Source organism: Quercus robur, chromosome 12 (assembly GCF_932294415.1).
Source record: "Quercus robur chromosome 12, dhQueRobu3.1, whole genome shotgun sequence".
NCBI lineage: Eukaryota > Viridiplantae > Streptophyta > Magnoliopsida > Fagales > Fagaceae > Quercus > Quercus robur.
In genome coordinates, this window is record NC_065545.1 from 38,241,042 (window position 1) to 38,257,438 (window position 16,397).

The 16,397-nt window shown below is 34.5% G+C and overlaps 1 protein-coding gene across 1 annotated transcript; it reads right to left on the reverse strand.

Moving 5' to 3' along the window:
* Positions 1–6,989: 6,989 nt before the first annotated feature.
* On the reverse strand, positions 6,990–15,364 carry LOC126708888 (uncharacterized). The gene is made up of 2 exons (XM_050408883.1): positions 14,813–15,364; positions 6,990–7,556 (listed from the first exon to the last, which is right to left on the reverse strand). The coding sequence occupies exons 1-2, from the start codon at positions 15,083–15,085 to the stop codon at positions 7,320–7,322; spliced, it is 510 nt and encodes a 169-aa protein (XP_050264840.1). The 5' UTR covers positions 15,086–15,364; the 3' UTR covers positions 6,990–7,319.
* Positions 15,365–16,397: the final 1,033 nt, after the last annotated feature.

Below are 16,397 nucleotides of genomic sequence, written 5' to 3' on the forward strand. Positions count from 1 at the left end.
TGGGACGGATAATAGATCTACTTGTTTTTACAAATCACAAATTGGATTAAAGAAAATGTGATAGGCCACAAACTGAATGACCCCTTATGATAGAAATTAATTAATTAATTAGTCAAGTTATTAACTAATCAATTTATCATGCAAACGCGTGGTAGCACAAACAAATCACCGATAAACTTATGCAGCAGAAAATAAATAATACGGTGATTTGTTTACGAATGAGGAAAACATAACGGCAAAAACCCCACCGGGTGATTTCCAGGTCACCACTCCCGAAACTTCACTATTATCACAACAAGCGGTTACAAGTAAAGGAATCCCGAGTACCTTACCAACCTAAAGTTGAACCCTTACCTCAATACCCAATTGGACCTGTTCGGTAGTGACAGTTTTCCTTTCTAATGCACGACTCCTAAGTACGTGACTAACCAATTGCGCAGATCCCAGTACGCGACTTCAATCACCAACTAAGAAGATTGTTGGTTGCAAAGTTCTTCAATTCATCCACACGATGAAGATCAAGAAGATGCTTGGTCACAAAACCCTACGGTGCACATACACAGCAACTTTTTCAAGAGAAAGATATGAACTAGGGCAAGAACTTTGTCTCCGGTCACAATTTGCTTGAACAGAGTTTGCTCAATACTTGTGCAACTTGTGAACTGTTTGACAACCCTTAAAACAATCCTTTTATATGTCTAGGGTTAGGAGAAAAGAAAACTCAAAGACATATTCACGGATCCCAAGAAAATCATATCAGAATTCTGAAATTCTTAAACCTCAACAGATAGAAGGTGTCGAGCAGCTGTCGAGCACACCGGGCTTTGAACAACTTTCTTAAGCTCGATAGACGCAGATGTCGAGCCAACTGTCGAGCTTTAATGAATTTGCACTATCAGCTTGTTTTCTTGGACAGACTTAAAGGCTTCAACACTTGATCTTGAAACATGGTTTCTTGAAGTATTTAAACACATCCTAAATCTACCCAAATACAAGTAAAATGCGTTTTGTCAAAAGATAAGTCAATTACATAAAGTAGTGACATATATTCCTAACAAGTGAAATACATATGTCCTAACAAAACGAACATCCATCTAAACAAGTGGTTGAAGGAAGATTAAGAGAAAGGGGAAATTTTTGAAAAAAAAAAATGAAGGGTTTGAAATTTTTTATAGATGGAATGAACTGAGTTGATTTCTCATAGCTACATATGTATATTGTATAATATATCGAATTAGCAAAAAATGTATAATACATCTAGGCGTGGGGCCCTTGTGTTAATTATCTAACCACTCCTTTCAAAAAATATTTTCTAACCACTTACATGTGGATTTGTTAATTCATTAATCAATTATTACATAGGTGATACGTGGCATTTTCTTTGCCTTCCATTCTTCCCAAAAGCCTATGTTCGTACTTCAATTAATCATTAGAGCATTCACAGCAGTGGTGCTATATAGGCATATTGGTATATTTTAGCTCCACTACCCCTAAAAACTACACTGCAGCAGTGGAGGCAAAAGCAAAAATTTTAGATGTTCAGCTACAGTGCACATCTATCTATAGATGTGCACTGTAGCACAAAGCTAAAAAAAAATAATACTATTTTATTTAACTTTTCTCTCTCTTTCCATTAAAATAATCTATCTTTTTCTCTCTCTCTTCCGTCTCTTTCTTTTCGTCAGACTCAAGTCTCAGCCCACTCTCTTCCTTCTCTATCTTTTCGATATCTTTTCTTTGTTCTTTTTGCGTGATCGGCGATGGCGTAAACGAAAATGGTGATGGCGTGATCGGCGATGGCGATGGCGATGGTGATGGCGATGACTGGTCTTCTCTCTCTCGATCAAGCTCCGACCCACCCCTTTCGCCGACCCAGCTCGCCATCCCAAGCCCCAAGTCCCAAGCCGAAAGAGAGATGTACGGGTAGAGCGATGAGATTGAAGCGTAAACGGAAACTAAAGCACGGCGAGGATGTTGACAACGTGGGTAGCATCGACACAGGGTTGATTCTCCGATATGTGTTCATAGGTTTTGGATTGCTGGGTTTGTGGGTTTCCGATATATATATATATATATATATTTTTTTTTTTGGCTGGTGTTTTTGGTTCTTCTTCGCATGGGTTTTTTGGTGTTTGATTTTTTTTTTTTTTTTGTGGGTTTGGTTGTGACCGTGGATTGTGGTTGAAATGGCGGTTTGTTGGCTGTGTTGGTGGTGGTTTGGTAGTTGTGGCTGTGGTTGTCGTGGCCTGTGTTGGGCTATGGTTGTGGCTGTGTTGGTGGTGGTTTGATTTTTATTTTATTTTTCTTGCTGTGGGTTGTGGTTGTCACATAGAGGTTGTTGCTAGTGGAGTGGTGGTGGAGGTGGATGTGGCTGGCTAAAAGGTTTTTGTGGGTGGTTGTTCTTGGCCGGCGGTGGTTGTGAAATGTGGTGATGATCCATTTGTGGGTTTTTTTTTTTTTTTTTGGATGTATTATTTTATTGTAGTAGAAATATTATTTTATTGTGATGATTATATTATTTTATTTTGTTGAAAGCTAAAATAGATCCACTGCTGCAGCATGTGTGTAGGTAAAATAGATAAAGTAGCTTTTGGTGGAACTAAATTGCTAAAAATTTAGCTCCACTACTGTGGATGCTCTTAGTCACTTCTTTCCATATTTTTATTTTTTTTGGCTACCTTCGTTGATAATACCTAAGTTTTAAATGTCATTCCGTTCTGTTCTAGCTAAAATATTTAAGCTCATCCTCAAAAGTTAGTGTATTCATGGATGAACCTAGAAGGGGCCCAAATTCCTAGGCCTATATATATATATATATATATATATATATATATATATATATATAAATTTCACAAACATACTCTCCTGAAGGGGTATGTTTGTGTATTCATGGACGAACCTAGAAAGCACCCAAATTCCTAGACCTACGAATATATATATATGGATAAATTTTACAAACATACCCTGAGGTTTTGGGTAATATCAATCAAGTCCAAAATGTTTAAAAACTAACCATTTCAGTCTTTATCCTCAAATGGTTTGTAACGTCCGTTACATATCTCCTCTTTTTCATACCTCTCCCTAAGTCTCTCTCTTCCCTTTCTCTAATTCTAAGAAGAAGAAGAAGAAAAATTGAAAAAAATGACTAAAAAAAAGCTTGACCATTGACCCAGCAAATCTCAGAAACCCATTGACCACCGACCACAAGCAAAACCCACAAACCCAACAAAACCCACAAACCTAGCAAAACATCCACAAGTAAAACCCACAAAACTAGCAAAACAATGGCATCAGCAAAACCCACAAATCCAGCCAAACAATGGCATCAACAAAACCCACAAACACCATCAACCCACAAACCCAGAACCAGCAACCACAGACCATAGGCATCAACAAATTCACAAACATTTCAAACCCACAAAATATTCATCACATCTCTTCTCTGTGGCTTTGTGACAATCCGCCACCGACCACCCCACAACAAACCGAAAACCAACAATCCAAACCAAAACCCACAAAAAACTGAAACTTCATATGTTGAATTGAGTTTCAAATGAATCCAATGTAACAACCATGGATATACTAGAGAACCTTATTCTATACTCTTGACTAACCCTAGAATTAGTTTACTTATTTCATAAGTACATAGATCTCAGAGTGACCATGATACGGTTAGAACATATTGAGCCATGATATCTCAAATAAATTCAACATTCTAACATTCACTTTACTTGCAACATGGTTTATATGGAATGAATATAATCGCGAACCAACATGGTTACATGGAGATATTCTAGCTAGCCTATCCCACTTTGTACGTAGATATATTACAAAATCTCCTTTTTCATTAATCATTTCGGAATATATATATGGGGCCATGTATATATATATTGAACACACAGAATTTGCATGCTCTAGTAAAGCATTAATTTCCATTTGTCTTTGTGATAAGCATATATCACAAATATAAATGTTCTATCAAACACACAATAACCTGCCTCTTCGACACGTAGACTACTGACTTGTCGGTCGTCTTTTTCGCATATCAGATATACAGTACTAACATATATATATAGTTAAAGTTCATATATACTTGTAAGAGCCTTTTCGTTCATATATCAAATTAAAACAGTACTTGTCTTGCTGAGTTTGTAATAAGAGAGAGAGAGAGAGAGATGCAATCTGTGAAGGAGAAGCTCAGAAACATGGCCAGTTCTGTCAAGGAACGAGTAGCCATCTAGAAAGCCAAAGTAGATGAAAAGGTTCCCTCTCAATTTTAGATAAGACCTACAAATTAAATTAAATAGGTGTAAAGGTCTTTACCGAGTTATTTTGGATCTTAACATTTTCTTTGCAAGAAAAGAAAGGATATTAACCATATATTTAAGTATATATAATATGCTTAATTTGTGCCCACGCATTTGATATTGTAGGAGGAGTTTTAACTACATATTACATAATAGTAAAGTTTGTGTAATATTGAATTTTAGTTAAAAAGTTTTTTAGTGTGTAAATTATTTGATAAATTATATATAGTGAAGCCATGTCATATACAGTGAATAGTATTTATAAAGTTCTAAATTAAAAAAAAATGATATATGAACCTGAAATATATATATATAGAAAAGTTTTCAAATTTAAGCTTTATTCTTAATATTCTCAGTTTTCATCGGGCTTCCACTGCATCACTTTTTTTTAGAAGAGCTTTAGAGCTCCTAAAGCACAACCAAATGGATACCTAGTGTTATTATATGTAGGTCTTGTGTTCAATATGTTATGAGCAGGAATTGTGAGCTGAGTTATATTTTATGTTTAACCAGCAATTGATTAATAATCAGAACCATGAAGCATGATTATGAATTATATACTAGCATCTTAATCTTAGGCTCAATTTTTTATGAGGTTGACAAAAAGAAGGCCGAGAAGCGTAGAAAAGGCAAGGAGGCATCAGCACAAGCAAAAAAGGAGTTGCATCAGCCTATTGGAAAGGGACCTCCTTTGTGTGGGGGTACCATTCCAGCATATCCACTAGGAGGGTACCGTCCTGGACACAAGTATTAACTATTAATCAATGGTGTAAGTGAGAACTTACTGTTAAATTTTGCATAGCCTTTTTAATCTCTGTGGTTTATCAAAAAATAATAATCATCTCTGTGTGTGTGTAGTTTTAGCATTGTGTTTACTGAGTGAGAGTGTCATCTTTATTTTTTGAAGTGGCATAGTATAACATGGATATCAACTACTATATAAAGTCACCAAATTCTTGTAACTAAATGACATCTTTTTGCTTTCTTTTATATATATTATATAAGAAGAAGTACAAAGTATGGCTAAAAACTTGATTATATCTAATGGCTACAACTCCACTCAATATTTTTTTATTGGATGTTAATTTTGACAAATTTACAATTAGATAATATTTTCTTCTTATATCTTTCATACTTGCAAAATTTCAAAAAAATCAAAAATTAATAGCTATGTTATTAATCAAATGTTTAAATTTCAAGATTTTATAGTCTAAAATTATGCATAGAATAAGTTTGTGAATTGAATAGTATATAACATCTAATTGGTACGAACTTTGATACACCTGTTAAGAATATAAATAACATACAATCCAATGATTATATTTTCAAAAATATAAAAAATATGTAGTCATATTAATTGTTTTAGTCGGAGTTATAATCATTGACTACAATCAAGTTTGTAACCAAATTTTAACCAAACTAAAAGAGGATTGTTCTAAAAAAAAAAAAAAGTTTGTTACCAAATTTTATCCCAAAAAAACAAAAATTGTAACCAAATTTTGTTCTAAGAAGAATAATCCCCCTTTATTTTAAAATAAAAATAAAAATAAACAAACAAACAAAGTACTATATAAAGACTTACATAAAAATGCATTAAATGTTTTATATTACGTAAATATTGATAATTCGGGGCTGTAGGCTGTAGCTTATAATTGTGGTCGTAAATTGGTAAAAACTTTGTTTGCCTTTGCAATTTCCAAATGACTCTTTCAGCTTGTAATTGTACTATTACCACTATATATAAAATTAAAAAATTAAAAAATTAAAAATGATGACAAATTTTTAATTCCTTTAATTTAAAATTTACACTGTTTGAATAATTATGTTTAACAATTAAGAAATTATAATATAAGTTTTATGAATACCACTCTTGAACTTTGACCCGTGAATTTGGTTGAACATTTATTTTCTAACAAATTAGACCTTTTTGTTATTACTCTGTTAGATTCATAGATTTAATTACATAATCTGTACATGATAATGATGTTATTTCAAAATTATCGATGATGTGAATTAAATTGTGTGTACACTAATCAAAAAAAAAAAAAAAATCTAAATTATGTGTACATCATGTCTTTAAATGAGTTAGTCTTTAATGGAAAATATTACTAAGAGGTTTAATTTGTTACAAAACTAAAGTGCAATATATTAATTGTTCAAATCACAAGTTTACTCTTGTTAAAATTCAGGGGTATATATATAAATATATATAGTGGTGATGGTGGTAAAGAATGGTGGTGTACGTTAATGGCAAACACATAGTACTGTTTGTGATTGAGATAATAACATGAGTAGTAGTAGCAATATCGACTACATTATTGGATGCTTGCCTCACCAGTCACCACCTCACGTTTGCACGATTTTGCACCATGCTATTATTATAGCAACTTCCTACCAAAGGTCGGGCACCCACAATCTCAAGTCATTTTCCGGGTAAGCTTAGGCATTAAAATATTTTTGGGAAAAAAAATACTCAATCTCTAGCTCACTAGATTTAATTAACTTAGTTTTAAAGAAATCATTAATTTCTTGTAAGGAATCAACTTAATTAGAACCTTCCTTGATGGTATTGATGCTCAACTGGAAGCCTTGGTCCTTGGAGTCATGCAAGTTGCAGCAATATTAACAATGTATTGAATTCAGCCATGTACTTCTATCACTCAAGCAATTACTACCATTGCATTTGAACCAAAGCCAAGCGTTTAAAATTCATCAAATTGCATTTTCTGTGTATACAAATAGACACCACTGATGTCAAACACTAAACTTTTACATTTATGGCCAGATGCAACAGTTGCCAACAATTACAGATCAATTAGGAACCATATGAGAAAATCCATGGATGCATGTCAACACAGACATTGATACAAGGGGTTGCAGCAGGGTTCCAGAGTCCATACCAGACAACCAATCAAAGATGTTTCTAAATCAACAAATCGACAACATACTTGTGTTTTTTCACTAACAAACCCTACCACCCAGAATTCTGATTACTTTCTTTTTAAGGATCCTCTATACCCACTGCAATCTACCTTGGTGCTCCACACACTGTCGAATTTTCCCATCAGGAGCCAAGAGCAAGCTCTTCACTTTAGCCGGCCTGGTACTGTACTTTACTTCAAACTTCGGAAATGACCTTTGATGATCTTCTGTAGAGGTTGATGACTCCAGCAGGACCTCATCAAGGAACTCATCTGCTACATCTCCATCTTCATCTATCCTAAGAGCCTTGGTATACCATCTCAGACCCTGAACATAGACAAAATGAAACCAAAAATTTAACTACTTGATGAGACCAAAAAGTATCATTGAAGAAAAATGATTTAAAACACAACTTCTGTCGCAATTCTGACAAATATGCTCATAGACAGAGGACAAGGAATGTCAATTAACAAGAATCAACTGCTAACAGGACAGAGGAGGAAGGCAGTGTATTGCTGTGTGCCTAGCATGTCCTTGACTTCTATATAAAGTTTTATTTTACTAATCATTAGCAATATAAATGCATCCTGATCACTAATGGAAGGAAGGAAGGAACTATTATGGGAATCCAAAACTTCTGTCGACTTCCTAGACCAACATATCCAAGTTTGGGAAATACATGGCAAGTATTTTAGTCAATATTGACAACGGGTGTCAACAAGAAGTGTCAATGATATATACACTGCAACCAGAACAATGAAATAAAAGCAGCCAAAGGGAAATAGTGAAATACTATGAGTTTGGAGTTTCATCACAACAAATAGCATTTAATATATATAACTTAAACCAATTTAGAAAGCAAAGAACTTGCATCAGAACTTGTCCCCCAGTAAATTTTTGAGGCCTCAATGTCACCCCAAACTAACTGACATTCTCTGCATGGATGCAGCCATCCGATGGGAGTGAAGCATAAGGTCACTAATAAACTGCATATCCAGGAAATTAGGATAATGAAGGTTGGTTTAGACAAGAACTCTCATCTGTGCCAAAGTATGTATGAGATCTTTCTTGCATATTGTTCATATCCTACACCCATTCTAATTAAATGATGACAATAAAACTTCGTCCTATAATTAAAGAGAAAATAGGAAGTCCACTAAACAGGAGAGAAACCAATTTGGTATTTTCAAGATCGCCCATTCTTCTAAATACATGCTCTGAACAAGCAAAAGATCCCATCTCATGAGTATAAACTTAACACAACATTACTGATGTAAATAGCCACACCAAAAAAAAAAAACGAAATCATTTTTTTTTAATGTTTTTTCTTTTTCCTTTATTAGTTGATGGGCAGCAAATTAAAAAATATCAGAATCAGCATCCCAGCATTAACAAAATCATATTATTTTGGGCATGTTAAATATATATTCATATTTATCTCTACAATCAGAAAGAGCGCTTCCAGAACAACAAAGCCTTCATTAACCAAATTTCAAAGTAAAGAACATCTCTCACAAGCTAAAGCCATAGCTCCAAAGACGCACCTGTGTGTCCAATAGAGTGTCTATAAACTCACAATTAGTTTAGTTAGTCACACCCAACAAATATATGTACTTTATTTCCTTGCCTTGTATCACATTCTGTAATAAATTTCTTTTGGCTGAATAAAACAACTATGGGCAGCTTTGAACTGGTCTTCATCCAACAATTCACAAGATTTGATGCAGAAACATATCAAATAGTGTAAATATAAAAACACAACTGTCACTAGATCCATTCCTACGGTTGTTTCATCAATAAAACTGAAGAAAATGTGCTCAGTCAAGTTGTAAGGCATCGCTTCTCCATGTGCTCAGTCAATGCAAAAGCTTATATATATTTTTTCTTTATCTCTGGAGCTTTAAGAGGGCAATCAAAGCATGTTTTTATAGGGATGGCAATAGAGAAGTTTTGGTATGGGACACCTAATCCCTATCTATACTTCATCTAGAAATACCATCCCCCCAACCGAAACCCCACCCCCCCCCCCCCCCCAAAAAACACACACTCTCTCCCTAAAAAAAAAGTAAAAAAAATGCTTAGTGAGAGTCCAGATCCCATGCCCACTTAGTGTCTGTTTGGCATCAGCTTATAAGCTCAATTTTTAGCTTTTAACTTTTAACTTTTATTTACAGCTTTTTAAAACCTCATTTTTTCCCGCATTTTCTCACTTTTTCAAGGTACAAATATACTTTAGCATACTTTTAGCAAAAAGCTAGATAAGTAGTTCCCAAACGGACACTCAATCTGGTCATCAAAGACCAATCCAATCCATCATAAAATTTAGTCTAGTTTAGAGAAAATATATAGAGAATGAACCTTGGGGAAAGTTGTGAGAACTTGCAAGGGCAACCGCCATAGAGTAAAAGAAATTGTGAGGGAGTGAGTTTGCTAAGAGTAGAAAGGGTTTGAGGAAGACAGTCATAAGCTGGAAACAAGGGAGGTAGACAAGAGGGATAGAGAGTAGCTGAGATCAACAGCAACAAGGGATGAAGACTTACTTTCTGGGGGATGGCAGCTACAAGCTGAGACAGGGAGAATGAAGAATAAAAAATAAAAACCATAAAGGTAAACAAGAATATTTATATTGTCAGGTCAGGGGATGGGGATGTGGCAGAGAGACCAAGACGAAGACTTGTCCCTGCCCCCACCACCCCCCCAAGGAAAGGAAATCTATCTTATTAGGGGCAGGTCAGACCAGGGACTTGACAGGGTAGGAAATTTTTCTGTCCTTAGTTCTCAAGTTGCATAAAGTTACACACAAAATGAAAAAATAATTTTTCCCATTCATTTTCTTTGTTATGGGATGATATACATGCAAACTTTAATTTTCTTATGTGAAGTACCACAGCTGTTCATTAGTTCTGAAAGCAAGAAGTTTGGTTATTTACATTCTGGTAACAATGTTCTAGATGTCTAATTTCGCTTACTGACCCAATTTCTCCTCATTACACCACTACGTGCAACATCAACCAACTAAAGAGAAACCTCGCTTGATAAGTAAAATCTAAAAATCTTCGCCCATGCTGCTGTCCAAATTAAGAACAAAACCCTCTTTGGGGCCTTAACACACCAAATACTCTTCAGCCTTTGTACCTTGGATAGCCTCGTAATAAAAGCCTCCTAGGGATATCAGAATACATAAGATCTAGAAAATAATTCAATGAATCCAATTCCCAATCATGAAACTCTATAAAATCTCATGTTCCAGCTCCTCCCCACCCCATCTAACTAAGGTAATCTTATCAAATGAGCAGGAGTATAAATCATGATGTGACTCCTTTAGAGAAGAATTCCCAATCCAAAGAGTATGCCAAGACCTTACTCGAGTGCTTGCCCGCAACTCAGAAAACACAAACTGAAGAAAATTGTCCCATCCTGCCCTAATGCTCCTCCATAGACTACACCGTGACCATCCCCCCCCCCAAAAAAAAAACTGGTTGCAAAGTCCAACCGCCTCATTCCTCCTCATACTTCATAGCGAGAATCCGTCTCCATAAATGTGTGGCCTCATTCTGAAATCATCATAACCATTTCCCCAATAAAACTTTACTAAAACTTCCTATTTTTCGAATCCCCAAACCGCCTGTACCAATGGCAAAACAAACTGCTTCCCATGCCACCAAGGAGAACTTGAATTCCTCATCAGAGGCACCACACAAAAAGCTGCTCGTAATCTCTCTAACCCGTTCATCACACTAGTGGGAATAGTCAAAATAGAGAGAAAATATGTTGGTAAACTCAAAAGCATACTTTTTAATAAAGTTATCCTCCCACCCTCTGACAATATAGCTTCTTCCAACTAGACAGTCTGTGTTCCATCTTCTCCAAAAATTGCTTTGATATATAGCATGAGACAAGTATTTCCAGTAAGGTCAACCATAAAAACTTATAAATCCATTTTTTGAATTAACCAATGAACCGGGATTATATTAAGGGCATATAAAATAAGTAGAAAGTCAGAGGCAAAAAATAAATCAGCGGCAGCAAGAAGTTGGCCTAAGAAGATTACAAACAAAAGGAGACAGATATTGAAATTAAAAATGTTAATATAAGCAGTAAGCGCAAAGCATCATCTGGCATAAATAATGAAGAAGTACTTGCTCCCAAATGACAAAAAAGGGTAGCTCATGTGGCAGACTCAGCATTGACAAACCTCACTAAAGCTAAATGCCATCTACCTCCTCATTGTCCTGATTGTTGTTCTAACCCTCATAGCAATTGCTACCGAGTTAAATATAATTATGAAAAAACTAACATCCATTGCTTCACAAGTATTAACTACCAACCAATAGAGATGAGGTAGCTTGAAGAGGCCATGGTTGTTCATCTCCAAAGAATTCTAAACTTGTGTTGGTTTATTTAAAAAATAACCAAAAATACACCTTTGATCCAAGTTTCCAAGTGATCAAGACTGCACATGCACTGATGCACAAATGAAATGAATATGCAACTACAATCATAGTGCAAGCTTTCAATCTTCACAACAAGACTAAGTAAGAAATATGATTGGATCTAAAAATAAAGGGTTAAGCTACAAGAGCCAAAGGCACTAAAGAGCTCAGACAAATTAGCTAAAGAAAGGCATTTAATCATGATGCATAACACATTATACTTTTTTTTTCATCAATGTTTACACATGCACCCAAAGACAGAGTTTGGCTACAAACTTGATTGTAGCCTAAGGCTACAACTTCACTAAATATCTTTTTATTAGATGTAAATTTTGACAACTCCACCATTGGATTACATTATCTTCTTATATCTTCCATGCTTACAAAATTTCTAGAAGAACAAAGATCGATTTTTTTTTTTGATAAGTAATCAGAGAAATGATATAAATGAGGAAAAATAAAAGTACAAGTAGTTCATGATGATGAACAACAAGAAACAGAAAAACCAAACAACAAAACCAAAGATAAGGAAATCAGAAAGATAAACTAAGGGAAAACATAAGTTTATAGATCGATAGATAAAGATCGATAGTTATATCATCAATCTATTATTTAAATTGCAAGTTTTTGTAGTCTAAAATTATGCATTAAAAATAAGTTTATAGATCATAAAGTAAATAACATCTAATTGTCACAAAATTTGACATGTGTGTTAAGAATGTAAAGAACATGCAATCCAAATGTTAGATTTTCAAATATGTAGCAATGTTAATTTTTTTTTTAAAGGAAGTTGTAGCCTTAGGCTACAACTAAGTTTGTAGCCAATTTTTGTTCTACACCCAATGAGTCTTGAACCCACGACCTCACCTCCACTTAGCCATACATAAAAAAAATAAAAAATAAAAAATAAAAAATTTACTAAAATATGTAGGTAATGAAGCCTTGTAGGCAGAATGTCAGATTGACTTTCTCATGATAAATTGCCTCAAACCTGTCCCCCAATAGCCTTCATGGTCATAATAGACAGCTTAATCCAAATGCTAACTTTAGAAATATTTAGCTTCCACCGCACTCTGTGTCATGTATCCACCATAGTATAGTGCTGCCAAGTGTCTTTGGCTTGATCACTGTGATTATTACCTCCCTATAGGTTTCTCAATGTTGACAGATACACCTTTAAATAAGTAACCACTCACCACCACATAGCCCTATGGCTCAAAGAATAAATGTGTATCTCGCAAAACCTACAGGTCCACCTCCCACAACCTGGCAACACCTACCTCATGCATGTTTGTCACTATATTTATACTATGGCATGTCATTACCTTTATGAAGTACCACATGTCAACACACTATTCAATTGGACACCCCTAATCTTCAACTACTCAAGATTTGAAATCAAAAAGGACCAAGAATGGCTCATCATAAATTATGGTTGTGTCACTTCTAATTCATTAAAGTCAACTTTTTTTCATTGAAAAATTTTCCTAATTTAGATTTTTAACAGTAGATAAATGAAAAAAATGCAATTCACAGTCCAATAGATAACTTTTGTCCCTTGAACTATCCAAGGCTGATATCTCATTTATAAAGAAACATCAGATGATTTCCACCAAGTGCTAATGCATGTTGTGCAAAATAAGAAAAATCGCACAACAAAATTAGAGCAGGCACTACAGAGATGTTTGGTAAGTTGTGACTTCATGTAGAGGAAGGGCAAGTTATAAAGAAAGAAAACTGCAACATATACATGAGGTGGTCATTCGAGATGGAGACTTAATTCTAAAGAACCACAAAAACATTGCAGTAGGGGTCACTGAATTCTACAGAGGAGCGTATAAACCATTTGACAGCCTACAACACATTAAATAGTAATTATAGAAACAAGGTCAAAAACTACAAGGCACACAAGTCTCATGCAGGATGAAGTTAAAAAGAAGCAGTTATCAATTGAAGACCATAAGAACAATCAAAAATAGTTGGTTGCAACACCATTTGAAGAAGGGTCTAAAACTTGCTCTACCTTAACACAATTATAACAACAATCAAGCCTTAGTCTAAAAATTTTTAGGGTTGCCTATGTATCCTCAATAGACTACTTAGGGCCGGTCACATGTAATATTTTCCGCCATTCTATTCTATTAGAAGTCATACTCTCTATTACTTCCCTAATTAACATGTAATTTTCATTCCCTCAACTCGAACCAAGTCATCCTTTCTAATTGGTGCATTACTCACTCTCCTCTAAACACTATCAAACCATCTCAAGCAACTCTATCTCATCATCGTTTAGCTATTGCATTTATTTTTCTCATTGCCAGTCAATACCAATGATCTATAACTAGAATGCGTTGCTAAATCTCAGCTCTAGAAAGCTATTTCACGCTCATCTTTTCATCAATAAGGACTAGCCCCATTTTTTAGGGGATTTAGTCATTTTGAATCATTTCAGTGTATTTCCAGTTATCCATCACAAAATATGTTGACTATATTTCCACTTAACTATAGTCATTTTATAAATATGTTGCTTTTTAACATCCCAAAATTCAGTACCATTGAGCATAGCTGGTTTTATAGCAATCTTGTAAAAAAATTCCTTTCACTTAATATGTACTATTTTACAATCACTATCACACAATACCCTTGATGCGCTTCTCCACTTCATTGATCATGCTCTTAATCCTATGAGTCACTAGCTTCTAAACAAACCCATCTTCAATTCCCCTTAAATCAGTGATCCATCTCAACCATAGATCTTACCTATCACCTTATCAAAAAAAAAAAAGATCTTACCTATCAAAACGTTAATTCTATCTGTCATTTGAAATGTCCTCATATAGGGTGCCACCTTGATAACTTTCCTTAAAAATTGGTTAAAAGCTCTCTCCTTTATGGCAACTAAAAAAACAAAAAACCCCATTAAACTAAAATTACTTCAAATAAATATACAATCTCAATAGTGGGTTTTTTCCACTTAGATAAAGTCTCTTTTCGTCAAATAAGAGAGATTCGGGGTTCAAATCCCAATTACACAAAAACCCAATTGGTATCTTGACCCGATGATAAAAAGCAATCATCACGGAGAAGCAAACACCACAAAATTGAAATTGAATACATGGGGGGGTGGAGAAAGATGAAAGAAGAAAAGACCTGAACAGCGGCGTCAGGGGGAATACAAGGAGAGAGAAGAGGTCCAAGATGGGGTCGCTCGAGCGAGACCTGGACGGGAACACTGAAGCCTCTACGAGGAAGACCCGTTTCTTGGAAATGGGCAGAAGACCGATTACTATTGCTATGGGTCTGAGCTTCGGAATTGTTGTTGTTGCTGTTGATGTTGTTGTTATCGTCGTCTTCGTCTTTGGATTCGTGATTGTCGTCTTTAGAGAACCCTAAGAAGCCCGCTATTTTCTTCAACAACCCCATCGGGAATTTGAGAAGAAAAAAAAGCAGCTGATTGCTCGGTAGTTTTCGTCCAGTATTTTTGTATGGTTTGTGAGAGAATTGAATGAGAAAGAGGAGTGGTGGGAAGAAATGGAAAGTATAAGAGTGGGTGGCCGTGGTCTTTTTCGGGGGTTTCTTATGGTTGGCTGGGCTTATACATATACTCACTCAACAGCTTTTCTTTTTTCTCTGCCTTTTTTTGTTTTTGGCTTGCACACCCAAAATTTTGGTGCAGCTTTTGGGTAATACTAATACTGTAGCTAATAGGGTCTCATCATCCTTCGGGTTTTCAACCCTTTTTTTTCTTTTTTCTTTTTTAATGGAGATCAAATAGAGGTCAGTTTGTTTCTTTTTTTTTTTTTATTATTCCATTATTGGGGAGAGAGAGAAAATTTGAAACACGGGAGTGCCCATTGAATTACAAAGTTTTTTTAAAAATTAGTTTAGAACTCATGTATATACACTTACACAATAAATACATATACACGAGCATGTGTGTATATATATTTTAAAGAGTTTTAATTTATTATCAAATCAAGATACCAATCGATTTTTAATATAGGTGGGGATTGAACACTGATCTCTTATTATCTTCTGTATATATTAAGAGGATTCAGAAAGTTAGTTATTATTTTTTTTCCTGTCAAAAATATCTCTAAATTAATTAACCAACAACTTAAAAATGGGGTTAAAATAATAAATTAACAAAAGAAAATTAGTTATTGCTTTTTTTACTGTCAAAAATACCCCTACCTAAAACTTAAAAATGGGGTTAAAATAGTAAATTGACAAAAATAATAAATTCATACTTCTACGTTGAAATACCTTCTTACTTCTAATAAACTCCTACTTTTACGTTAATTTAAATTCCTACTTCTACCCTCTAACTCCCTACAAAATAGAAAAACTCTTTTGTTAGTTTTAAAACTCCTCAAATCTACAAAACTCACCCTACGTATTTATTTATTTATTTTTTTGTGATTGGAAAAAGTAGAAATCTCAAATTATAATAAATGCAAATTATTAATCTTTACCAAAAAAATAGAAAAGCCTCTGAGGCTAGTATATATTAATGTGTAGCTTTATGCATATATACAAGTGCAATTAAAAATTATCACAATTATATAGTTAAAATTATACTTTTTTTTAGAAGATGTTCAAATCTCTCTCTCTCTCTCTCTCTCTCTCTCTCTCTCTCTCTCTCTCTCTCTCTCTCTCTCTATATATATATATATATATATATATATATATATGTATATATATTCAATTAGGATTTCAAAATAGAGTTTCAAAT